The sequence below is a fragment of the Equus asinus genome, chromosome 7 (assembly GCF_041296235.1).
Source record: "Equus asinus isolate D_3611 breed Donkey chromosome 7, EquAss-T2T_v2, whole genome shotgun sequence".
NCBI classification, from domain to species: Eukaryota; Metazoa; Chordata; class Mammalia; order Perissodactyla; family Equidae; genus Equus; species Equus asinus.
In genome coordinates, this window is record NC_091796.1 from 41,480,326 (window position 1) to 41,507,911 (window position 27,586).

The following is a 27,586-nucleotide window of genomic DNA, read 5'->3' on the forward strand; positions in this document are numbered from 1 at the left end:
TATTTGCAAGGTAAAGTTTCACAGACACTTTGCTGTGCAGCCAGTCCTATGAAGAAAGAAAAAATACAGACTGGTAGTGCTTATTTATGTGTTTTTTGTGCTGTTTTCTTCTGCCTTTTATTTATCTCCCCTATACATACCAGGACCACATGAATAAATGTCCATTTCAGATGGATGTTTATAGATAAGCAACTCTCACAATGGAGCTATGTCAACACGGTTAAGGTTTGAGAGTTCTCATGGAGCACTCAAGAAGCTTCTTTCGTAGAATCTGTGCCATTCTCAGAGGCATCTTTATGACGCTGCTCTTGTCTCTCATTTAGTCTGGCTAAGCACTTTCAGCTCAGGGATACTAACCCCAAAACAGGCTTGAGTATATTGTCATTGGTTATTCATATTAACATTTTCTAGAAGACGTTAAAGTCAGTCATGGGAATATAGAAATACACAGAGAGGGGCCGGCCTGGTGGCACAGCGGTTAAGTTTGCACGTTCTGCCTCTTGGCAGCCTGGGGTTCACCGGTTGGGATCCAGGGTGCGGACATGGTACCGCTTGGCAAGCCATGCTGTGGTAGGCATCCCACGTATAAAGCAGAGGAAGATGGGCATGCATGTTAGCTCAGGGCCAGTCTTCCTCAGCAAAAACAGGAAGATTGGCAGAAGTTATCTCAGGGCCAGTCTTCCTCAGCAAAAACAGGAAGATTGGCAGTAGTTATCTCAGGGCTAATCTTCCTCAAAAAAAATAAATAAAAAAGAAATACACAGAGATTCTTTAGAAATTACATAAAGTTCTTGAAAGCAAATATTTTATGTATAAGATATATACATCAACATTATACATATATTACAATATATGTACATATGTGTATATATACATCTCTAACACATTTATACACACATATATGTGTATTTGCTTCCTCTATGAATAGTGTTACATTGTTTTCTTATAAGGTTGGAGGAATCAGGGCATGAAACTTAATAAAATCTAATATTTCTTGAGCGTTTACTATGTTCTAGGCATGTTGTCTCATTTAACCATCATAACTACCTAATATAATTTTCAAGAAGCTAAAAAACTGATTCTCATTCCAATGTAGAATGAACACATGCTAAAGATTTATTAACTAAAAATGTATTAACTAAATGCGAAGAGTTAGCTAAAGACTTATTAACTCATTAATTATCGAATTAGCAAGATAATAAAGCTATTCAAAGAGTATTTTGAAGAACTGGGTAGGGGCCGGCTCTGTGGCCAAGTGGTTAAGTTCACATGCTCCACTTCAGTGGCCTGGGATTTCGCTGGTTTGGATCCTGGGTGTAGACATGGCACCGCTCGTCAGGCCACATTGAGGTGGCGTCCCACATGCCACAACTAGAAGGACCCGCAACTAAAAATACACAACTATGTACCGGGGGGCTTTGGGAGAAAAAGGAAAAATAAAATCTTTAAAAAAAAGAACTGGGTAGTTATAGGGATTTAAGAAGAATGTTAGAATAAGACTGATCTACAGGGCAGTAAAAAAATGTAACCTTGGGGGCTGTCTTTTCTACCCGACAGAAATTATTTGCAGTTCCACTGTATCTACCTTCATGTTAATACCTAATTCCACAAAGTCTAAGATCTTAATTCATGTACAAATCATACAAAAAGGTCTGTACAAAAGTCAAACAAAGGAACGTTACCCTAGATAATGAAATAATCCATGAGTGGGCTGGTTAAACGATGCCCCGGTGTGACACTAAAGCACACACTGCACTCTGCCTTACAGCCAAGTTTTAGATAACACCGTTTAACAAATCCTATTGTGTATGTACTTTGATTATGCTCATTGATTCGGTAGAGTTAAGAAAGTAAATCAGATTCAAATATGCTAAATCACAGATATTGTATAAGGCATTGAGTTTGAGCAGGTCAGCTCTACTCTATATTTCCATCTATAAACTGTGAACGGCTACATTTATATAGTTTCATATTTATTATAACTGGCTTTTGTCTTATTTATCTTGTTTGACTGATTTTGGCACTGTACTGTATCTGTGATTTTTAAATTATAGGCTATGCCGAATTCTTTTGGTAGGTAAACAAAGTATCAATATAGAGTTATAGCGGTAAACATTTAGCTTTGTATGCCTATGTACATTCCTCTATATATCGCTCTCAAATTGTAAATTAATTACTAATCCTGTGACTCTTTTCACTTCCCCCATATGCTGGACCACTCGGCTCAGTCGATTATTGTATGTATTGTACAAGTGAGGTCGTTAGGTGTTGCTTAATTTTGCTATGAAAATAACTCTTCAATGGCCATTGGCTGCATCCCTAGACCAATTGGTAAATTCACAACTATGTATTATTGGTCAGGATGTTACCGGTGTATTGGGTTCTTGTTGTCCCCTGGGATGGAAATCAAGAGAGAAAACAAATGGGAGTAGAAAAGTAAAAGTTTATTAGCTTGTGCACAGGAGAGGCACAAGGAAGCTGGTGTGGAAAGGAAAGGGGCAGGTGACTGGCTCGTTAAGGAGCGGGACTGTGGGGCTTTTTATTAGGCAAAGGCTGGGGAGGAGCACCTTATCATGGCATGCAGAGGTAGGGTTTTTCTTGCATTTGTGCTACTGTTTGACACGCCACCAAATGCATTGCATGTATCATTAGCATGCTAGCTTTCCAGCCCTGAGTGTGATGTTTACTATGGTAATGGGGCTAGAGTCACCTTCAGACAACTCCTGGGAGCTAGGGCATATGCATAAGCCAGGGAAAGTCCTGAAGCTGCGAAATGTGGATCTTGGTGGTCTCTATCTGATTCTCCTAGCTCGCCAATTGGTTAGGGGCCTTATTTTCCTAGGCCAGGGGACTTACAGACAATCCTGTCTCGTTAGGCTGGTTCCTGTCTGAAGGAGAGAGCAAAAATCTACACATTGTGTCCTCTAAAGATGCAACCTGCCATCACTCCTAGAAAAACAAATCTCAATACCTATTTATCAGACTTTTATATATTTAGGATAAGGCATAACAAAAACTGTACTGGGGATAGATACAAGCCTTTTTTGGTACAAAAAAAGATCTTTTATACTCTTTTATAAAAGATCTTGGTTTTGCTTAACCCATCCTATTATTCCTATATATCTTAAAGCCCTCTAGGTTCTTCAGATTAGTAATTACCTGTAACATTATTATTAATTATTATTTGTACTTGAAATTCTGACATCATTTACTGCAAAACTTACAGGTCCACTTTTCCATATTCAGTTTTTGTTGTCACTGATGTTGTTTTTGCTAGAAATAGAGATAACAAAGAAGGATTAAAATCCTGGGCCTGGAAACATGATTTAGTATGAGAGAAAAAGTCTCAGAGTTAGTCTCTTCTAAATCATAAAGCACTGGCTATCAACTCCCAGAAAATACTCAAACCTCTTCACCCTGCTGATATGCAAAACGGCCAATGGAACGTAGGAGAGCTCAGAGCTTTACACATTTCTCCATATGAATTCTTAGACATTTGTGGAATACCTGAGTCAGAGCTGTCCTTGAATCCATTTATTTGGCTCTCCTCTGATTCTATACGTACCACACAGCTCCCCAGGCATCCTCAGAGCTCCAGCTGTTTAGGCTCATTCTTTTCTTAATACTGGCTTCATCTCCGAACTCACATATGGTGAAAGTCAGCCTCCCTCCTACATCCCTGAAGACCTTCTAGGGGCTTATGTTTTCCCAAGTTAGATTCTGTCCCAATTTCTGGTTTGGGATGCAATGTGTTGTTTGTATCTGTCCAACTGTAACTCTACTTTATTGTCAGTCCTAAAACAGCCCAAACAGGAAACAGAGTCCCTCTTCTTTTAATCACTCCCTCCCACCCTAACCACATGCCATAAACACAAGGCACTGAATGTGGCTGGTTTTTCTGAAGGGTTGGGGTAATACAAAACTGAGTATTACAGAGGCTATCATTAGAATTCTGAGTCATTCTTCCCCTTTTTTCTCCTTAGGTCTCAGCTATCCAGCATTTTCTGGGGGCCTTGTATCTCTCCTCAAATTCTTAACTTCTCCCCACTTTCTGCCCATTCTTGGGTTCCCTCACTCTCTCCAAATTATTCTCAACAGAGTTTTGGGTGTTTTTTCTTTTCTTTTCTTTCTGCTTTTTCTCTCTCCTTTGCTTCTCAGATCTCCCTTTCCTCAGCCAGGATGACCTACTAAGATGCTTTGCTAAACAAGAGTTTTTCTCCTTAAAACAAATTCTGCCACCGGCTAGTTTTTAAATCAAAAGAATAATATAGGCATCAGGTTACAAATTTCAATAGTAAAATAGAGAATGCAGAGAAAGTGTGATTTCCTTCTACCTCATGTTGCAAACGCCCCAATTCTCACAGTTCTTTTTCTCAAAGGCCCTTCATTCCAGATTCTTGGGTACATAAGTATGTGTATATTCCCACTTTCCAAAAAGTAGAGTGCATTTTCCCCTCCAGATCCACTATCTTTCTTTTCCTGTTCATAGCTCCATTATGGATTCAGCCTCAGACTCTCTCACCTCTGGCTTCAGGTTGGAAGATCTAAGGGGGAGAGAAGAGAGGTGGGACCTTGGCCTGTCTTCCTAAGGTCCCATTGGTGGCTCTCTCCAATTACTTACTCTCTACCTCCAGTTCTGATAACTGTGCCTTTCTTTTTTTTTTTTCACTCCCACAGTAACTCAATTTCTCTTATTGAACTACAACTTTGGACAGTGAAGTGCACAATCTTAACTTTATGATACAATGACTTTTCACAAATGTTCAAAAACCTGTAACCACTAAGGTTAGGATGTAGATCATTTAACTGTGCCTTTCCTTCACCTCTTCAGGCATTTTGTGGTTACAGTGCCTTGTATTATCTCTGGAGGTTTCTCCATACCCCGCTCAGAACTTATAAACAGTCTCCTTTGAAAATTCCTCAGATTATCCAGTTTGTGTGTTGCCTACTGGAATCCTAAAGATATAAATGAGAACACCATTTATGCAATTTTCTGGAGCTTAGGTGTCAGGCTGTATCAACTCACATGAAATCTACCTTAAGCCTGTACAAGCATAATTTTCCATTGCACTGATGTAACTTATTTATCCAGTCCCTTTATGTTAGCAGTTAAATGGTTTCCAGTCTTCCTATAACATTGCTTCAAACCTATATCCTTGTATTTATATCTTTGCACATACGTGCAAGTAGAATTGCAGAACAATTTTGAAAAATACTAATTGCTGTACCAAAACTATATGCATTTAAAATATTAATAAATGTGAACAATTGCTCCCTTAGAAGTTTGCATTAGTTTCCACTGCCACTAATAGTGCCTTGCCAATAGTTTATTCTTTGCCAAACCAATAAGTGGAAGATGATATCTCATTGCCATTTTAATTTGCATTTTAAAAATTGTGAGTAAAAGTTTAACAATTTTCTATTTATTTAAAATGAATTTTTTTCCCTGAGAACTTCCTTTCCTATGTCTCTTATTGACATGTAAGTGCTTTTTTATATATTAAGGAAATTAATCCTTTGTCTCTTTTATGCATTTCAAATATTTGTTTCCAGGTTGTCATTGATTTTTAACTTTGCTTATGGGACAGTTCCGATAAGAAAATTTAAATTTTGTTTCATAACACTTTTCAATCATTTCTTTCAATGTCTTTGATTAGAAAGAGTTTCCCCATTCTGAGACAGTCAAAAGATTCACCTTGTTTTCTTCTAGTATTTTTACAATTTTACTTTTTATATTTAAAACTTTGAACTCTCTGGAAATTTACTGTAAAGAATTAAGTAGATCTTTGAGATGTTAGCACTGTTCCTTCTCCATTTAATGACTAATCATGCCCATTTCCCATGATTTGAAAATTCCACTTCTGTATATATTGAATTTCCACATTCATTTGAGTCTAATTCTGCATTTCTATTCTGTTCTATTGTTTTGTTAGCCTAATTTATTAGTTGTAATAGTCTGTGTTATGTTGTAACATAAATTATTCCTGAAATATCAGTTGCTTGATAAAACAAAGGTTCATTCCTTGCTCAGACTCCATGTCAATGTGGGCTGGTAGGTTCAGATGGATGTGTGGTGGGTCTTTGCTCCACGTGGTCACTCAGAGATCAAGGCTGAAGGTGACATCAAAGATAATCTTTGTAGTCTAAAATATGATCAATTTTAGAAACATCGCATAAACACTTGAAGCAAAAGCATTTTTTTTACAAAGAATGGAATTTCATATATATTTTAGTTAAACCTATATTAACTGTATCATTTTGTTCCTTTATAGCTTTATTCATATCTACATGACTAACTTAGGCTTAGAAGAGAAAACTAAAATGTTTTTCTTCTACTCTTCTTCTATTTTTCTTTTTATATCTTTAGTTTTGGCTGAATAATTTTTTTATACATAACTTATTTGAATTTAAAAAAATTATTGAGTTACAACATACTCATGTAGTAAAGTAGACACATATTATATGTAGAGATTGATGACTCTTTCCATGTGTGACCACCAGAATCCCAGAAGGTATTCTCTTGCCCTCTTTCAGTTAGTACCCTGCCAGAAGTACTCTCACTGAAAGCAACCTTTTTCTGACATTTATCACCAGAGATTAATTTTGCCTGTTTTTTTGTCTTTATATAAATGGGATTATATCTTTCCTCTTTCCTCTCTACCACCTGATTTTGTTTGGCTAAATTATTAATTATTTTAGTGATTACCTCTTTATTTTCAAACAGCTGGAACTTTATAACTTGATTAACCAGCTTTAAACAAATTCCATTTCTACCCACTATAACAGATGCAACAATGAATATATTTACATAATTACTGCTCATCTTCTCCTTGCTTCCTTCCACCAATTTTAGTTGAGTTGCTAAAGTTTACATCCAGCACCCACAATTACCACAATTGTTTAGCCTTTGTTCTACATTTATATCGATTCAGCGGTCACATCATTCCTTCACCATCGTTTCTTCATTCAGCTGTTTGATAGTTGAAATTCCCTGTATAGCAGAGTTTTTCAAGAAGGGGCTCATGGGAAGTTTATTTCTTGACTTCTTCCATGTTTGAAAGTATCTGTTTGTTGCCTTTATGCTAAGCAACAATTTGCATATGTATATAATTATTGCATGACATTTTCTTTCCCTGGTGACTTCTGAAAATTACTGTAGAATTCAGCGCCCCTGTGAAGAAGTCCGGAGCCAGTTAATTTTTTCCCCATTATAATGATTTGACCTTTTTGCTTGGATGCCCACAGGACTCTTTCTTTTTTGTCATTTACTGAGGATATTGATCAGGGTTGATTAGTCTGTATTAATTTTTTTATGAGACATGTCATGTTCTTTGAATCTGTTGATATAAGCCTTCAACCTCCTTTAAGATGATAGATTGAGTTTACAAGAAAGAGACATCCTTCCATCATAAACATATACAAAAAAAAAAAACAAAAGAAAGAAGAGGAAAGTGCCACAATAACTGAATGAATATACAGCTGAGGAACTAACCCAGAATGAAGCATACAGAGATGAAGAGATGGAAAATTGAAAGAGAAACTAAAACACAGGGAGTGGGGCTGGGAACGTACAGCATATGCCAAATAGAATTCCTGAAGCAGCACATAGAGAGAATGGAGAAGAAGCAATATTCAGAGAACTAATGGCTGAAAATTTTCCAGAATTTCAGAAAGACATCATACACACTGAGTCCTTAGCAGTATAAATAAAAACACATTTCAAAGATATAATAGTAAAACCACAGAACATTGCAAAAAACAGAAAACCATAACAGCGATGGAGAGAGATTTATCTTCAAAGGAATGACAATCAAACAGCAATCATAGATACCATAAGACAATGACACAATACCTTCAAAGGCTGAAGGAAAAATAACTGTCAACTTACAATTCTCTACCAAGCTAACAATCATTTAGCAGTGAGCGTAAAACAAAGACATATTTATACAGACAATGACCGAAAGTTTAGTACCCACACACCCTCACTGTAAGAACTATAAAGCATATACTCGAGCAAGAAGGAAAACAAACTTAGATGAAGCAGCTGACACAAGAAGCCATGGTAAGAAGAGAAATGGGTACAAACCTCAGAAAAATACATATAAGTATTAATTCTAAAAGCAGCAGCAACAATATTTTAAAAAAGCAATTTGATAAGGATTAAAACAAAATAAACTAGTAGGCATGGCATGTTCTATGGAATGGAGACTGAGAGAAATTAAATTGTTTTAGATCTTTGGTTGAGAGAGAGACACCGATAATTTTAGAGTTACTTAAAAATAATAAAAATTTTAATATGCATGTTAAAAATGTGAGGTTAATCAATAAAGTAATAGCAATAGGATGTAAAAAACAGTAGAGGAGGAAAAGGAATGAAATAAAACTTGATTAATCAAATGCAAGACTTGATAGGAATAGAAGAAGCCAAGGAAATCTATAAAGGATAGATAGAGGTACTCCTTCCTTTTAGTTTGTTCAATTATATTTTTGAATTCTTTTCTGTTGCATTTATTCCATTTTCCTCTTTAGCAATACCAATACTGATACCATGTGCATATGATGTGAATTTTGTCTCCTGTCTTCCATATCTTTTTTCTTTTTGAGGAAGATTAGCCCTGAGCTAACATCTCCTGCCAATCCTCCTCTTTTTGCTGAGGAAGACTGGCCCTGAGCTAACATCCGTGCCCATCTTCCTCTACTTTATATGTGGGACGCCTACCACAGCATGGCTTGCCAAGTGGTGCCATGTCCACACCCGGGATCTGAACTGGCGAACCCTGGGCCACCAAAGCAGAATGTGCGCACTTAACCACTGCGCCACTGGACCGGCCCCCCATATCTCTTTTTTTTTCTTTATTATTTCACCTTGCTCTGTTTTCTCAAGCTCATTATCTCACATCTCTGATTGTGTTTTCAGCAATATCTGTTATCCTTTTATTTCTGCTTTCCATATGGACATGATTTTTGTGATGGTATTATTCTTCTCTTTCATTTCTGTCCTAAGCTCTGCCAGTTTATTTTGCACCTGCTTCCTTGAGCCCTTGTACCTTTCTCTATTTATATATATCTCAGATAAGTGTGTGTGTATAAATTCTTTTGAATTAAAAAAAATCTATACTGATTTCATTCTTAGTATAATCTTTCTGATATGTGGTTGTTATCTGCCTTTCTTATGTCGTGTTTTTTTCCTCCCATTTTTCTTGTGTTTTATGCTGGCCCCTTCTTGATTATTTCTGCTTTGAATGGAGTTACCCCCAGTCTAGTCGGGGGTAAGGGCCAGGGAGTGCACCTGCAGAGCAGCCGCATTACAAGATGTTGCCTATGAAAGCTTTCCTACCACTTTGCCCTGTGGCATAATTCTAATCCAGGTTAGGAGAAATTGCACTGGTTTTTCATGAATCTCCCTATGATAGAATTTTTCAGTATGTTTACCTTTGGTTTAGCTTTCACAACTCTTCAGCTTACAAAAATTGGCAGCTCAGGGCTGGATGTCATCCAAGATTGTTGCCTCCACATGAGACATTGATAGCCTGCTTCTTAGAGAAACGGTGTGTCTGTGCTTCTCCTGCCACAGTGCGAAAAGTGGCGAGAGGCTCTCCAGACAGCCCACAGGCACCTCTCCTTCCACAGGAGGCAGCGACTGTTTTGCCCCTCAGGGATCCCACTGCCTCAGAGACTTCCACGCAGACACCTCTGTCCTAAATGTCCTGAGCAGGAATCCTCTTTGAGCATTCTCCCTGACTGGAGGAAAATATTTCCGGGCTTTCTTCATATGTAATTGTTCAAGGTTTCAGGCTTTTTCTGGCCTCACTGAAGATTTTGCTTGTACTGCTCACTATTTTCAGCTGATTTCAGGGGTGAGAGGTGGCAGAGCTGTTTTTACTTCAAAGCTTTAAACTGGAAACCATTCCGCCAGCCTAGCCTTTAAGAACAAGTTTTCCTCCTGCTACATGTATAATATTTTTATTGTTTTAGCTCTTTTTCTCTGTGGCAGTGGAGAAGGGTTTATCAGAAAGGTTTTTCTTACAGCTAGGAAAAAAGTCACCCCCACCTTACTTTAATGAGACTTATATTTCCTAGTGTGAATACTCCCTCTCGATGTATAGCATGGTTCTTAAGAATTGCCATACATGATAAAGGCTCCTAGGAGATTTGAATGTTATTTTACAATGAGGGGTCAGGAACTCAATCAAGAATGTTTAAAATTAAATGTCTATTTATTAATTACTATGCAATTCATATCGGTAAAATTATTCTACCATTAACCATTTAAATTTAATGATAGAATGGTAGGTAAATTTAAAGACATATAGGGTCTTGGGATGGCTCATATGTAAAATGTGGAGGGGTAAAATTTATTTCAGCTGTTTTGTACTATCAATTTCACAGTTAATATGTATTCTTTTGGTCAAGTGGAATTTTTGATTAAGCAGTTTTTATCATATAGCAAAAATAGGGAAACACTTTGTTAGAATAGTTATTCTACGAAAACTCATGTCAGGACCAGAACCTGAATCAACTATAACTCAGGAAGAATTGCCAGTTGTTGCAAATGCCCATGTGAACAAAAGCCCTACGGGTGCTTTTCACTCGACTAGGGGTGAAGATCTAACAGCAAAGGGCTCTAACTGAAGTCACTTTATGCCCTCTCCTTGGTACACCGGCTCTTTCAACCCATTGTTGAGTCTGGAGAGACTTGAGCGATTATTCTCTACCTAGTACTCTGTAGTCCTGAAGAGGTTGGTGCGTTTAAAGAGGGCCAGTCTTGCTTGGGACACATCTGTGCTCTGGGTAAGTAAAGGGGTGTTATGCTCAGTGCAGGAAACAATGCTTCCATCTAGGAAGGCAGGTCTTTACAAGTGCTGACTTTCTCCATCTCAGACGCTTTAGCTGACTAGTTGGGAAATGCTTTCTGTTTACGTTACATCTTCCTGAAGGAAAGACTTCATTGATTTAAAGATAGATTAATCTTCTTCCTCACCCTGATGAGAATCATATTTTTCATGCCTCATCAGATGAAGAATACTAGAAATATAATCAGTAGTGATTATGAATGTTGTTATATTATAGTTAGGGAGTTGTCTCTTGCCTTGCAAGCATGCTTACTGCTGTGTGTCCTGTCTTTTTTTTTTTTCAGGAAGATCAGCCCTGAGCTAACATCTGCAGCCAATCCTCCTCTTTTTGCTGAGGAAGACTGGCTCTGAGCTAACATCCGTGCCCATCTTCCTCTACTTTTTATGTGGGACATCTGTCACAGCATGGCTTGATGAGCGGTGCCATCTCCGCACCTGGGATCAGAACCGGCGAACCCTGGGCCGCCCAAGTGGAACATGCAAACTTCGCTGTGCCACGGGGCCAGCCCCGGTGTGTCCTGTCTTAAATCATCTACTTTTGGGATAAGGGATCGTAATTCTCTAGCTTGGTCATTCTCCAACATTTAGGGAGAATCCTCATCTTTCTAATGCTGAATTTCCCATGTTTTCCATTTTTCAAGCCTTCTCTTTGATCTCTATTTTTTGGGGAAGCAAATTTATTTTAATAAAACACCTGATTTTCAACAGGAGTTGAACTTATTTTCAAATTGGCCCTTATTTTAAAAGGTTTGGCTTTCTTTTTTTGGTTGTTTTTTTAGAGCAGTTTTAGGTTTACAGAAAAATTGAGGGGAAGGTACAGAGATTTCCCCATAGATTCTTTGCCCCCACACATGCACAGCCTCCCCCATTATTAACATTCCTCCCCAGAATGGTGCATTTGTTACAACTGATGAACTTACATTGACACATCATTATCACCTAAAGTCCACAGTTTACATTAGGGTTCCCTCTTGGTATTGTACATTCTATGGGTTTGGACAAATGTATAAATGACCCGTATCCACCATTACAGTACCATACAGAATAGTTTCACTGCCTGAAAAACCTCTGTGCTCTAGCTATTCATCCCTTCCTTCCTCCCAGCCCCTTGGCAACCACTGGTCTTTTCACTGTCTTCACAGTTTTGCCTTTTCCAGAGTGTCATATAGTCAGAATCATACAGTATGTAGTCTTTTCAGATAGGGTTCTTTCACTTAGTATGTGCATTTAAGGTTCCTCCTTTTCGTGGTTTGATAGCTCATTTCTTTTTAGCTTGGAATAATATTCCATTGTCTTGAGATACTACAGTTTATCCATTCACCTACTGAATGAAGGTCATCTTGGTTGCTTCCAAGTTTTGGCAATGATGAATAAAGCTGCTATAAACATGCATGTACCGATTTTTGTGTGGACATAAATTTTCAGCTCCGTTTGGTAAATACCAAGGAGCATGACTGCTGGATCGTGTGGCAAGAGCATGTTAAGTTTTGTAAGAAACTGCCAAATTATCTTCCAAAGTGGCTGTACCATTTTTCATTCCCACCAGCAATGAATGAGAGTTACTGTTGCTCCACGTCCTTGCCAGCATTTGGTGTTGTCAGCACTCAGGATATGGGCCATTCTAATAGGTGTGTGGTGGTATCTCGTTTTAATTTGCATTTCCCTAATGACATATGATGTGAAGCATCTTTGCATATCTTTATTTTCGATCTGTATATCTTCTTTAGAGAGGTGTCTTTCGGCTCATTTTTTAATTGGGTTGTTTTCTTACTATTGAGTTTGAAGAGTTCTTTGTATATTTTGGAAAACAGTTCTCTATCAGCTGCATCTTTTGCAAATATTTTTCTCCCAGTCTGTGGCTCGTCTTCTCATTCTCTTGGACGTTGTCTTTTGCAGAGTAGTTTTTAATTTTAGTGAAGTCCAGCTTATCCATTATTTCTTTCATGGATCACGTCTTTGGTGCTGCATCTAAATAGTCATCACCATTATGTGAGTCTATTTCTGGGCTCTCTATTCTGTTCCATTGATCTATTTGTCTATTCTTTTGCCAATATCAAACTGTCTTGATTACCGTATATTTGTAGTAAGTCTTGAAGTCAAGTAGAGTCAGTTCTCCAACTTTGTTCTTCTCCTTCAATATTATGTTGGCTATTTTTGGTCTTTTGCCTCTTTTTTAGAATCAATTTTAGAATTTAGAATCAAACTTTAGAATCAATTTGTCAACATCCACAAAACAACTTGCTGAGATTTTTATTGAGGTTGCACTGAATCTATAGATTAAGTTGGGAAGAACTGACATCTTGACAAGATTGAGTTTTCCTATCCATGAACATAAAATATCTCTTCATTTATTTAGTCCTTTGATTTAATTCATCAAAGTTTTGTAGTTTTCTTCATAAAGATCTTGTATGTATTTTGTTAGATTTTATGCCTATTTCATTTTTGGGGTGCTAATGTAAATGGTATCATGTTTTTAATTTCAAATTCTACTTGTTCATTGCTGGTATATAGGAAAGTGACTGACTTTTGTATATTAACCTTTTGTCCTTCAAACTTGCTATAATTGTTTATGAGTTCCAGGAGTTTTTTGTAGATTTTTTCAGATTTTGTACATAGACAATTATGTCATCTGCAAAAAAGGACAGTTTTATTTCTTCCTTCCCAACTTGTATGCCTTTCATTTCTTTTTCTTGTCTTATGGTATTAGCTACAACTTACAGTATGATGCTAAAAAATGAGTAGTGAGAGGGAAGATCGTTGCTTTGTTCCTGATCTTAGTGGGAAAGGCTTCAAGTTTCTCACCATTAAGTATGATGTTAGCTGTAGGTTTTTTGCAGATAGTCTTCATCAAGTTGAGGAAGTTCCCCTCTATTCCTAGTTTACCAAGAGGTATTTTTTAAAGTCATGAATGGGTGTTGGATTTTGTCAAATGCTTTTTCTGCATCTATTGATATAATCATGTGATTTTTCTTTTTTATCTTGTTAATGTGATGGATTACATTAACTGATTTTAAATGTTGAACCAGCTTTGCATACCTGGCAGAAATCCCTCTTGGTTGTGGTGTATAATTCTTTTTATACATTGTTGGATTTGATTTGCTAATATTTTGTTGAGGAGTTTTACATCCATGTTTATGAAGGATATGGTCTGCAGTTTTCTTGTCTTGTAATGACTGTGACTGGTTTTGGTATTAGGGCAATGCTGGCCTCAAGAATGAGTTAGGAAGTATTCTCTCTGCTTCTAGCCTCTGAAGATTGTATAGAACTGGTATAATTTCTCCCTTTAATATTTGGTAGAAATCACCAGTGAACCTATCTAGGCCTGGTGCTTTTTGTTTTGGAAGATTATTAATTATTAATTTGATTTCTTTAATAGATATAGGCTTGTTCAGATTGTCTATTTCTTCTTGTGTGAGTTTTGGTAGCTAGCGTCTTTCAATGAAGTAGTCCATTTAATCTAGGTTATCAAATTTGTGGGCATAGAGTTATTCATAGTATTCCCTTATTATCCTTTTAATTGTCCATGTCATTCCTGATATTAGTAATTTGTATTCTCTCTCTTTTTTCTTAGTGTGGCTAGAGGCTTATCAATTTTATTGATCTTTTCAAAGAACCAGCTTTTGGTTTTGTTGATTTTCTCTATTGATGGACCTCTTGTTTTCAATTTCATTGATTTCTGTTCTAATTCTTATTATTTCCTTTCTTCTGCTTACTTTGGATTTAATTTGCTCTTCTTTTTCTAGTTTTCTAAGGTGGAAACTTAGATTATTGATTTTATATCTTTATTCTTTTCTAATATATGCATTCAATGCTATTAACTTCCTCTAAGCATTGCTTTTGCTGCATCCTACAAATTTTAATGTTATGTTTTTATTTGATTTAGTTCAAAATCTTTTAAAATTTCTCTTGAGGTTTCTTCTGTGACCTATGTGTTGTTTAGAAGTGTGCTGTTGTATCCCTTCATATTTTGGGATTCTCCAGTTATCTTTCTATTATCAATTTCTAGTTTAATTCTCAGTAGTCTGAGAGCAGACATTGTATAATTTCTATTCTTTTAAATTTGTTAAAGTGGGGTTTATGGCCCAGAATGTGGTCTATCTTGATGAATGTTTCATGTGAGCTTGAGAAGAATGGGTATTCTGCTGTTGTTGGATGTAGTCCATAGATGTCTATTATATCCAACTGACTGATGGTGGTGGGGAGTTCAATTACGTCTTTACTGATTTTCTGCCTTCTGGATCTGTCTACTTCTAATAGAGTGGTATTGAAGTCTCTAACTCTGACAGTTGATTCATCTATTTCTTCTCACATTTCTGTTAGTTTTTGCCTTGTGTTGTTTGATATTCTATGGGTGGGCACATACACATTAAAGACTGTTACATCTTTTTAGAGAATTGACCCCTTTATCATTATGTAATGCCCTTCTTAATCCCTGATAACTTTCCTTTTTTCGATGTCTGCTCTGTCTGAAATTAACAGAGCTACTCCTGTTTTCTTTTGATTAATGTTAGCATGGTATATTTTCCTCCATCCTTTTACTTTTAATCTATATGCGCCTTTATATCAAAGTGGATTTCTTATAGACAACATGGTTGGTTTTTGTTTTTTGATACACTCTGACAATGTCTGTCTTCTAATTTGTGCATTTAGACTATTGATGTTCAAAGTGATTACTGATATTGTTAGATTAATATCTATCATATTTGTTAGTTTTCTACTTGTTGCCTTTGTTCTTTGTTCCTTCTTTTGCCTTCCACTTTTTCCTGTCTATTGTGGTTTTAATTAAGCATTTTGTATAATTCCATTTTCTCTCATTTCTTAGCATATCATTTGCACTTCTTTTTAAGCTTTTTTTCAGGTGTTGCCCTAGAGTTTGCAATATACATTTACAACTAATCCAAGTTCACTTTCACATAACGGTATACTGCTTCATGGGTAGTGTGAGTACCTTACAGTAACAAAATAATCCTAATTCCTCCCTCCTGTCCCCATTGTTGTCATTCATTTCCCTTATATACAAGCATATATATATACATAAGCATACATAATCAAATGCATTGTTGCCATTATTATTTTGAACAAACTGTTATGTGCTAGATCAATTAAGAATAAGAAAAACAAAAGTTTTTATTTTACCTTCACTTATTCTTTTGTTGCACTACCTTTTTTTAATGTAGATTTGAGTTTCTGACCTATATTATTTTTCTTCTTTCTAAAGAACTTCTTTTAACATTTCTTGTAAGGCAATTCTAGTGGAAACAAATTCCCTTAGTTTTTGTTTGTCTGAGAAAATTTTTATTTTTCCTTCACTTTTGAAAGATAATTTCACAGAGTACAGAATTCTAGGTTGGTGTTTTTTTTCTCTTAACACTTTACCATTTCACTCTCTTCTTACTTGCATGGTTTCTGAGCAGAGGTTGGATGTAATTCTTATCTTTGTTCCTCCATAGGTAAGGTATTCTTTTCCTCTGGATTCTTTCAGGGTTTTTTTCTTTATCTTTGATTTTCTGTAGTTTGAAAACGATTTGCCTAGGAGTAATTTTTTTTTCTACATTTCTCTTGCTTGGTGTTCTCTGAGCTTCCTGGATCTGTGGTTTAGTGTCTGACATTAATTTGAAGGAAATTCTAGGCCATTATTGTTTCAAATATTTATTCTTCCCCTTTCTCTCTTTCTTCTCCTTCTGGTATTCTCATTATGTGTACATTATACTTTTTGTGGTTGTCCCACCATCCTTGGATATTTTGGGATTTTTTCAGTCTTAGCTTTCTTTGCTTTTCAGTTTTGGGGTTTCTATTGTTATATCCTCATGCCTAGAGATTCTTTCCTTAGCTATGTGCATCCTACTAATAAGCCCATCAAAGGCATCTTTCATTTCTGGCTCAGTGTTTTTTATTTCTAGCATTTCTTTTTGGTTCTTTCCTAGGATTTCCATTTCTCTGCTTACATTGCCCATCTGTTCTTGCCTGCTGTCTCCTTTATCCAACAGAGCCCTCAGCATATTAATCATAGTTGTTTTAAGTTTCCTGTCTGATAATTCCAACATCTCTGACACGTGGTTCTGATGTTTGCTCTGTCTATCCAAGTTGTGTTTTTTGCCTTTTAATTTTTTCTTGACAGCTGAACATGATGTACTGCATAAAAGGAACTCCTGTAAATAACGCCTGTAGTAATGTGGTGGTAAGGTATTGGGGGAGGGGAAGCATTCTAAAGTCCTATGATTAGGTCCCAGTCTTTTAGTGAATCTGTGCCTCTGGATGGTGAACTTCACAAGTGTTTCTCAGTTTTTTCCTCCCCGCTTAGATGGGACAGGATGACTAGAGTGGACTATTTCCCTTCTCCCATGTGGAACTCGAGAGCTGACTGAAGTTGGGTATTTCCTTTCCTGAGCTCAGTTAGGCTCTAATAATGCCTGGTCAGGTTAGGCTCTGGTTAACTAGTTTCTCCTGAGGACAGGTCTTGTTAAGAAGAACAGAGTGCTCTGGGGTATTTCAAAATTGTTCCTGTTCCCCTCTTCCTGCTGGACGCGTGAGGAGATTTTTCTCTGATATTTATTATGAGAATCTGTTTGAGCCCCTAGAAAGAAAACTCACAAAAGTATAGGGTCTTCTATGACTGGGTCCCTGGAGTTTTTAACTCTCAGACTTGTTCATACTGACCCTACATCAATTTGTCAGTTGCAGTGCAGGTTTTCCTAATCTGGCACTGGTTCCCTTGGTGGTTGCCATTCATAAGTCTCTGCTCTGGCGAGCTGTGACTCCTTGTATTTGCCTGTTTCTCCAAACCTGGGGGCAGTGGTTTATCCTGTGTCCTCATCTGTCTTACGGATCCAAGAAGAGTTGTTGATTGTTTTTAGTCTGTTCAGTTTTTTTTTTTTTTTGAGCTAACATCTGTTGCCAATCTTATTATTTTTTTCCTTCCTTCTTCTCCCCGAAGTTCCCCAGTACATAGTCGTATATTGTAGTTGTGGTCCTTCTGGTTGTGCTATGTGGGACGCCACCTCAGCATGGCCTGATGAGTGGTGCCATGTCTGTGCACAGGATCGGAGCCAGCAAAACCCTGGGCCGCCAAAGCGGAGTGTGGGAACTTAACCACTCAGCCACGGGGCTGCCCCAGTCTGCTCAACTTTTTACTTGTTAGGATGGTATGGTGACTTCCAAGCTCCTGACGCATGGAACTGAAAACTGAAAGTCCTGTCTCCCTTTTTTTGTTGTTGATGTTTTTCCTTCACATTGGTTTTGTTCATTTCCTTTTCAGTGTATTTATAGCTTACATATACGTGTTTCTGCTATACTTGAGATCTTTTTGTTGTTTATTGTACAATCTCACAGGTTAATGTTTGTGTGGGGTAAACTGATCAAATGTTATCAGATCTTTAATATAATTAGGTACATTATATCTCCCATTTGCTATTTGTGTTTATGATACCTTAACAGATAGAATATGCTATATATATAGCAATGCATTTATCCATTAAAGAATCTATTACTCTGTCAATAGGGTTTTCCTCTATGCTCTGAGGACCATCAAATGTTCAACCAATGAGTTACTAGTGGACTACATGGCTGCCAAACATAACCAGTGAGCAATGTCCCAGCCATCCTAAGATGAGTGATTCTACAACGGGTGTTGTTTTCTCTGCTCCTGGGTTTTATTTTGAATTCTGATAAATAATTTTGACACAAATCAACTTCCAAAGTTATGGCACAAAAGTGCTCTACCTACTACAAAAGAACAGGGTGGAGGACCAGGCACTAGGTTAGAATGCAAATTTTCTGGCAACTTGTGATGCCAGAAAGGAAACGCTTGAGAAAACAGAAAATAAAGAAAATTAGGAGACTGGCAAAAGTCTTTTGACATTTTGAAGGACATCCCAAACACTGCTAAAATCTGAGAGTTTGGGGCAATTGCTTAAGTATAATGCTTAAAATACTTCCCATAGGAACTGTAGGATCCCATATAACTAAGTCCAGTTACAGCTCTCATTTCTAAGAAGGTCTCCCCACGCTGAACTGGGTAAGTGTGTGTATGTGTTTTTCTGATTGGCTCTTGATGAATTTCTCCTATATGATCTAATGAGTTTTCCAGTTAATGCTTTTTTTGGTTAATTATAAACTTATAAATACTGATAACCATTTTTTATTTTTTATCACTTTCTTTCCACTACTTTTACCTCTAAATTTTCTTATCCTAGGGCTTTGGCTAATTCTTGCCAATCCACGTCTTTTTCATGATTTGTATGGGGATGATTCTGCATTAGTCATAGTGATGCAACTTGCTTGAGACAGTTCTGTACAGAATAAGAACATATTTTCTTATCCATATTTTATGAAGAGTTTTTTTTTTACTTTTTTATTTTTTAATTTTTTTTAAAGATTTTATTTTTTCCTTTTTCTCCCCAAAGCCCCCTGGTGCATAGTTGTATATTCTTCATTGTGGGTCCGTCTAGTTGTGGCATGTGGGACGCTGCCTCAGCGTGGTTTGATGAGCAGTGCCATGTCCACGCCCAGGATTCGAACCAACGAAACACTTGGTCGCCTGCAGAGGAGCACGCGAACTTAACCACTCGGCCACGGGGCCAGCCCCTTTTATGAAGAGTTTTAACATCAGAAGTTGTTCAATTGCATCAAATGCTTTTCCAGCCTCTACAGAAGATATCGTATGCCGATAAATTTCTGAGAAATTGCTCAATCCCATTAGCTCTTAGGAAAGTGCAAATTAAAATCCAAATGAGATGCCATTATATTCTACCTGAAATGCTGATATTAATAGGTTTGACTATACTGTGTGTTGGTGAGAATGTGAGCAACTTGAACTCTCAAATGCTGTTGGTGGAGAGTAAACTGGTATAATCATTTTGGGAAATTGTGTGCCATTTTCTCTTAAATCTGAGCAGGCACATATCATAAAACCTAGAATTTTGACTACTAGGTATATAACCAATAGAAATGCATATATATGTGCATATATTTATACTAGTTTTATTCATAAGAGAGTGAAATTGAAAAGCAATGTCTATTAACAAACAATAGGATAGGTAAAAAAAATAGGGGTATATTTATACAATTACTTTAAAAAAGATACGGTATTTTTTCTATGACCTAATATGTTGGATAGTGTTAATAATTTGCCCAATGTTGCTAGGTTCTTGCATTTCTTGGGCATTTCTCATTGGTCTTGGTGAATCAGTATTATTTTTACTTTTCAGGCTGAAAAGACTTTGGCTTCTTCCTATTTTTTGATAACTCTGATGTCTCTAAAGTTCTTATTTTTCACATGTCTTGTTACAGTAACTTACATCCTTCCTGTGACTATGAACTTGTAGGTTTTAGCTTAAGTCAGGACCTCAGTATTCCAAATTCCCCTTTTCAGACACAGAACCACTAAAATTCTCTGCCTAATTTACCTGAACTCTATTTCTCACTTCAGCATTTACCCATTTAAGCTCTGACACTCGTTTTTTTCCCAGAGTGATTCAGTCACTAAAAGAACAGACTGAGAAAATCCTATGAGCCTTATGATGTTAAACATGATAAAAATTGGACATAAAATGGCCTACAAATGTCCTTCATTACAAGTTATTCTGTATCATAATTCCATTTCTTGGAACACTTTTGTCTGCCACAGCTATAAGATTCTTGATATGATAGAAGTACACTTTTATAGTATATTATCTTTCATTTATACATTTTATTTTCTACTTTTATGAGGCATTCACCTATGAAGAGGGCTCTTTTGATAAAATGCTCTGGGTGAGTTAAGGCGAAATACCTTATACTCCTTGTTACACTAAACCCAAAGGAATATACATAATTATGTAAAAGGTTAAGAGTGTGTTCCTTCCTTCATTCCATAATTATTTATTGCTCTGCTTTTGTCCTAGGTCCTAGCATACTACTGTATATCACCAAAATGGAGTCACGTTCAGGAAATGACTTCTTAAAAAATTAGATGACTGTGGGTATGCTATTTTGACTCTAATAAGCAGCTTCTTTTGAACTGTGTCAAGGAACAGGAGGTTTTTTTTCTTCTTCTTTTTAACATGGGTATGTGTATCAATAAGAAAGGTCTCTCTCAGGGGCCAGCCCATGGCTGAGTGGTTGAGTTTGTGTGCTTCACTCTGCCGGCCTGGGGTTTGTGGGTTTGGGTACTGGGCGTAGACCTACACACTGCTCATCAGGCCATGCTGTGGGGGCATCCCACACAGAAGAACTAGAATGACTTACAACTAGGATATTCAACTATGTGCTGCGTCTTTGTGGAGAAAACAAAAGAGGAAGATTGGTGACAGATATTAGCTCAGGGCCAATCCTCCTCACCAAAAAAGCATAAAAGAAAAGAAAAACAAAAGTCTCTCTCAGAGTTACTCAGGACTAACCACTGTTTAGAATTCAAGGCAGCTCTAGGAATGTGGATATTGTCTGTTCAGCAGCCAGGTCTATGGACCTTCTCTAGGGCTGAGGTGTCCAGCTGGTGTGCACAATGCCCGAGGTGCCCCGTGCGTCTGGGTTACACATGTGCTGAGGCTTTGATTTTCCTCAGCCTACAGGTGGGCTGCGTGGGGCCTGGGCAGTGGAAGACCCCAGCAGGCAGAGAGGCAGCCACCCACTTTTAACCTGGGGGGTGGGGGAGCGCTTCAATAGTGCACTTTCCCAAATATAAGACATACTTATTTAAAAATTTCTTTAATATAACCTAAATAAGATATAGGGACTAATTTTTTTTTTCTCAGCAGCATTCTGACCATATTTATTATGGAAATCAGCAGGAAAATGGGCTTTATTTAAGATAAGTTTCTGTACTACAACAATATTTTGGAATATATATTCCATTTTATAATCATGCCAATGTCTAACTTTTATACAATCTACATTCCAATTATACAAGTAAAAAGAATTCAACTGTCTAACCATAATTCAACAACCTAACAATTTTCTTTAACTGAATCTCTGATGCTGAGACCATGTATTAAAATATATAAAATTAATATATTTTATCAGTGATTGTAATATGGAGGTCTGCACCCTCAGCAACCATAAAAGCGAGATTCTATATGCCATTTTCTTTCATTCCTACTTTTCCCAATTCACATGAAAAAACATCAATTTTTATTTTACCAAGGTTGTGAGAAAATCCAAAATACTTTATGGATTTTATCCTCCCTGAGCACAGACCAACTAAAACGTCATCCATCTCATTAAACAAGCACATTTTTCTTTTTTGTTGTAATTGCAATCTCAGTAACATATTTCTGATTAATTCAAATAGAAAACCATTAGTTATAACTTAACCTATTCAGTTTGATACTCAAATATTTAAGAGCATGGTGCCTCCAGCAGACAGAAAATAATCAAAGGAATGCCTGGTGGTAATAAATGCAGAAGAAAGCAGTGAAGTGAAATTTACTTGTGTCTTACTATTGTTATGTCTTACTATTATAAATTTAAGGTCTTTTTGATATCATAAAGTTAAACCTACCAGATTTGTGCAGGGTCACTCCTCTGTTGTGGGTCTTACCTGGCTCCCGAGGAAGTTGATAGTCTGGGCTTGAAAAGCTTTCGTTAGCATTTCTTGGACTTAGTATATCTTTACAAATGAGCTGAGACCCTGAGGCATCCCTCAGACTGTGACAGACTTCGTGGATGACTCGGGAGGAAAGTTGGTTTTTAAAGAGGAAGAGACCAGCATCACTTGTTACTGTTGGCAGACAGTGATCTAAAAGAGAGAATTTTAAAAACAAATTTAACAAATATTCAAATTATGCTTACTAGGTGTCAGGCTCTCCCAAGCTCTTTAGAGGATTAACTCATTTAATTTAATCCTCACAACAACCCCAACAGGTACTATGATGATCTTCTTTAACTGACGAGGAAATGGAGGCACAGGGAGATTAGGTAACCTCTGAGGTCACTTGACCAGAGACTGACTGGGACTCAACCCCAGGCTGCCTGCCTCCAGAGGCTCGGCTGCCTCTGTATGTGACTGTTGATAAATCACGCTAAAAGGTACACCGACTCAGCTGGTTTTCTGGTCCATGCTTTACTCCAGGGGAGAACCAATCAGTCTTTTTTGTCTTTCTTCCATTTGAAAAAATTTATTTTCTACAATTGATTTTTTTCTTGAGGTATAATTGACATATAACCTTCAGGTGTACAACATAAGGATTTGATATTTATATACACTATTAAATGAACACCAAAACAAGTCTAGTTACCAGCGTCACCACACATAGAAAATTTTTTTCTTGTGACATGACCTTTTAAGATTTACTCTCATAGCTACGAATTAGTCTTAAGTACTGTGGTGAACTTGGGAGAGATACAACAGCAGTCATCCATGCCAGCCAGGCACATATATACACAGACCAGATTTCTTGAAATAAGAAATAATCATCAATTTCTAAGATGCTAATACTTCCCTCTTGGTTTTATAGTGAACTTTCCTTTTTAAAAGCTAACCTTTCCTGAGAAGAATTATCCATCGCTGAGCCAGCATGGTGGTATTAGCTTTGTAAACAAGCAGTTGAACTGGTGCAAATAAAGAGAGATGAAAAGTCAGCAGGGTCGGAGAGGGAAATACTACAATTTTGCTTCCTCACCCGATTCATGGATTTCTTTCACTTGCATAGGTATTTTCCTTTTTTACAAGTGAGTTTTATCTTTTCTTTAATATGTTGCTCCACTTCGTATTTCAGATCCCCCTTCCGCATTTTACAGTTATCTTGTTTAATCCCACGGCCTTGCAAGGTGGTATCACACCCACCATTTGAGGGCAAAGAGGCTTACAGAGGGCAGTAGCTTGCCATGAGTTGCACAGTTAATAAAAAGGCCTTAGTGGAATTATAAACTCAGGTGTCTCAGGCTCCACATAGCATAGGACCATTTCAGACACAATTTAAGGCATGTGCATCTTGCTAACGAGATACTAAATTTGCTCCCAATCAAGCGATGGTTCAATATCATTGCATCAGGAAATACTGAGCAAATAATGGCAGTAGGGGGCATCCAGCCACTTCCTACATGATTAGTTGAAAACGACACACTTGCACACATACGTTGGAAGGATGTGATAGAGGTAAGGATCCGGACTAATTTAACCAGGAGAAAGCAGCCGCTTTTGAACAAAGGGTAGCCTAGGGCCTAAGAGGTGGATTAAAACAATTTGCCTATTGAAGCTGGTCGGTGCCGCAGTGCTCAAGGGCCTATTAGCTGCAAAGAAGTCTTTGCTGCCCTGCCTGAACGGACATAGCTACAGTAGGACTACAGAGGGCTGACCTTCAGATAGGAAGGCAAGTACTATTATACGGCATATACATAGATCCATATCACATTCTGACCGTGTGTTTCTATAGCACGCGCAGGATGGGAGGTTTCACGAATCTAGGACCGAAAAACACCACGTTCCCCAGCGTGTATTTTGGGAGGAAATCACCCTATTGAAGTCCCCTCCTCGAGATAACCCTTTCCCTCCAGGTGCATCATCCTTCATTACCGATCCCAAGGGTGGAACGTATCCCACGCTCGAGACCTGTCCCTTAGCCCTCCGCAGCGCGCCGAGCGCAGGGTCGTCGGGCGGGGGTGGCGGTGACGCAGGAGGCTGCCGGGGCCCAGGTCCCGGCGCGGGGGGAGGGGGCGCTCGCTCGGCACGGTGCGGCGCGGGCCAATCAGCAGGCGCGGTGTTTCGGGCGGGCGGAGCGGAACGGGGCGGGGCGGGGCGGGGCGGGGGCTCCAGGTTCCCTTGGGGGCCGGCGCAGCGCCGCCTGCGGTGGCGAGCGAAGGCGCTGACAGCCGGGGGCTCCGGGCGAGCCCGCGGGCCGGGGTTTCCTCCGCGGCTGCCCCGCCCTTTCAGACCCGCCCCCTCTGCGACCCAGACGCTGCTCCGACGGCGCCCGGCCTCCTCCGCTCTTCCCGCAGCGCGCGTCTCCCGGCCGCCCTTCGCCTGGGGTCCCGGGGCCGTGCGGGGTCGGCGCCGGCGGGGCCGCCTCGCCCGGGCCGGCGGCGGTAATGCTGCTGCGGTTGCCGCCTTTGCGGCCAGGCGGGCAGCTGGCGGTGGCCGGAGCCGGAGCGCGCTCGCCGCTGGCCGGGACGCCGCCCTCGCCCGCGCTCGGCCGCCGCGGGGCGCCGGGGCCCGGCGCGGCATGAGGAGGAGGCTGCGCACCGGCGAGCTCTCAGCTCCTCGGCCCCCAGGGCCCCCGCGGGCCCCCGCGCGCCGCCTGCAGCCCCGGCGCCCACGCTAGCCCACGCCGGCCCCAGACGCCGCGGCCCCGCGGAGGAGGCGGCGCAGGCCTGCGCAGCGCGGGGCTCCGGTCCTGGAGCGGGCGGACGCGGGGAGCCGGGCGTGCTGCAGTTTGTGCCCCTCTCCGCAGGGGCGCCGCGCGCAGCCTGCGCCTCTCCCCAGCTGCAGCCCCTCCTCCCGCCGCGGCCGGGCGGAGGAACCCGCGTCCTCGCCCCTCCTCGGCCTCTTCGGCTCCCTCCGTCCCCGGGCCCCCCGCCCCGCATCCCCTCTTCCCCCTCCACCCCTTCCCCCTCGGCCTCCCGCGCCTCCCCTCCCCCGACTCCCCGGCCTCCCATTCATTCCGTCCGCTCCCTCCCTTTCCTCCTTCCCGCTCGGGCCCTCTCCCCCAGCGCCTCCCCGCGTGGACCCCGCTGCAGTCTTGGGGTTGTTAGCCCATTCATGGAAGTTTAGGGCCTGGACGCTGCCCCCGAGGCCGGCCTGAGCGCGCAGCCCGAGCTGCTGGCCGGGAAGAGGAAGATGTCCGTGCTCAGGCGGATGATGCGGGTCTCCAATCGCTCCCTCCTCGCCTTCATCTTCTTCTTCTCCCTCTCCTCGTCTTGTCTCTACTTCATCTATGTGGCTCCGGGCATCGGTAAGCACCGAGACACACCCTCACTTCCCACGGTCACACTGAGGGAAAAGCAGGGTGTTACGGGATTTGGAAGCTCTATAAACAGGGGACCAGCAGAAAAGATATGTTTGAAGTGTTATTTCAGACACGTTAAATAAACTGCTTCGGGCCCTGGCTTTGGTATGTGAGTTTTGTTAATGCACGTTTAGGTAACTTAACGACTGCATTAAATGGGCACAGCAAAATTAGGTGTGATGGCTCAGGATGCCCTGGTCGCTTTCTTGAGTATTCATAGCAGCTTTATCCGTTTAATATCAAGTCTTTAAGCTTCAACTTATTGCTTAATCGTAGTTTTATTCAAACACCCTCAGATAGAATAACTGGCTGCAACAATATGATGATGAAACCAGCAGCAGGGAATGTGGAGTTCAAGAATGTACATATTCTCGCGTTCTAGGTCACTTTAGAATGGGGTCAATGAACATTTGTGCCACACTTTAGGAATTTTTAGGCAACGAGTTGTCTTGTAAAGACAATGCTCTATTATTTAGTCTGCTTGGGTCTGCTTTTCAAGGGGAGGTAGCCTCTGCTACCTTTTAGGGTGACTTCTGAGATAAAATAATGATTAAAATAACAATTATGCCAGATAGTTTAAAATTTTAACCTACTTATCATCTTTTGGCCTTTGGTCCAAAATACACTTTTGTATAATCTGCTTGAATAGGCTTCTTTGTCAAATATCCTAATTCCTCAGCCCGCTTTGGTTGAAAGGTGCCGATGTGGCATTCTAATGGATGAAAAATAGCTTCATATGGATATTAAAATCACATGGTATTTCCAAAACTTTTCTGAGTTTTTCCTGGTTATTATGTATTTAATGTTCAGTTACTTAGTAACAACGTGCATCTCCTATCATTTCTTTTTAGACACTAGTAGTCTTTTGAGGCAGTGCCATTTCTCCCCTTTCGAGCCAGGGCTAGTTCTCCCCATTTTCTCACCAAAAATGTGTGGCCTCTTACAGGGTGAAAACACCTGCAGAATTTTGAGTTGGAATTATCCTTTGGGTATGGTCTTGTGTGGTCATATATTACTGTAATGAATTGCAGGGGGGGAAAGCAGAAGCAAACCTCATTGAGACTATTTCCTAAAACAAAATTACTCCGTGACTTTTTATGGACTAAATATTTGGATTCAAGTAAGATGTGTAAGCTCAGATGATGCTTGAGAAGACATGAATTACTGAAGCCTCGAGGCATCCCAAAAGAGAAGTTTGAGGTGAAAGTTTGAAAAAGTATGACTATTTTAACATGTTATTGTCTTTCAGTGCAGTTTTTCCTTTAGGCTAAATAAAATACTCCTTGAAATCTGTATTAGAAATGACAGTGGTAGCTCAGAGGGTTTGAGAGTAGTTAGCCACAATATTAAGCAGGCTTTTCTTAAAATCCTCTTCCATTTTGGAAGTCTTATAAATTAACTCCTCATTCTACAGCAATTTTACTTTCTCATGTAGCTCTTTAAAGGTTGGACATCTTTGGGGGGTGTTATTTTGTCAGACATTTAACTTTGGGAGATTTTGGAGGAAAAGTTTTTTTGCCCTTAGTAATTTTCTTTCTTGGTATTTTGGATAACATATTACAGTTATGTTACTCAAAGAGGTAACCAAAGGAAATTAGAATTCCAGCTTTAATTTGATAATCATCCATTTTTTTGTTAGTGCCTTAATGTATCTATAGATTCTTAAAATTCAAATGATATGAAATACACATTTTTCTTATTTGTATGCTGTATGTTTGCTATAGAACAATCACTGATATGTCGTAAATTTGGCAACTGTCTTACAGGCAATTAGGTCAATGTCATTTAAACTACTCTGTTTCTGTGGGTTTTACA

At 39.3% G+C, this 27,586-nt stretch overlaps 1 protein-coding gene and 1 long non-coding RNA gene across 2 annotated transcripts in view; one reads left to right on the forward strand and one right to left on the reverse strand.

Annotated features, from left to right (window-relative positions):
* Positions 1-3,126: 3,126 nt before the first annotated feature.
* LOC139045661 (uncharacterized) lies at positions 3,127-24,471 on the reverse strand. The gene is made up of 3 exons (XR_011504479.1): positions 24,343-24,471; positions 22,369-22,566; positions 3,127-3,273 (listed from the first exon to the last, which is right to left on the reverse strand). It is a non-coding gene; the product is annotated as an uncharacterized lncRNA (long non-coding RNA).
* A 598-nt stretch (positions 24,472-25,069) lies between these two features.
* B4GALT6 (beta-1,4-galactosyltransferase 6) overlaps positions 25,070-27,586 on the forward strand; it is a 71,131-nt gene continuing 68,614 nt past the window's right edge. Inside the window, exon 1 of the mRNA XM_014845361.3 lies at positions 25,070-25,717. Within this exon, the coding sequence (XP_014700847.1) occupies positions 25,603-25,717 (115 nt within the window). The 5' untranslated portion in view covers positions 25,070-25,602. The remainder of the gene's footprint in view (positions 25,718-27,586) is intronic.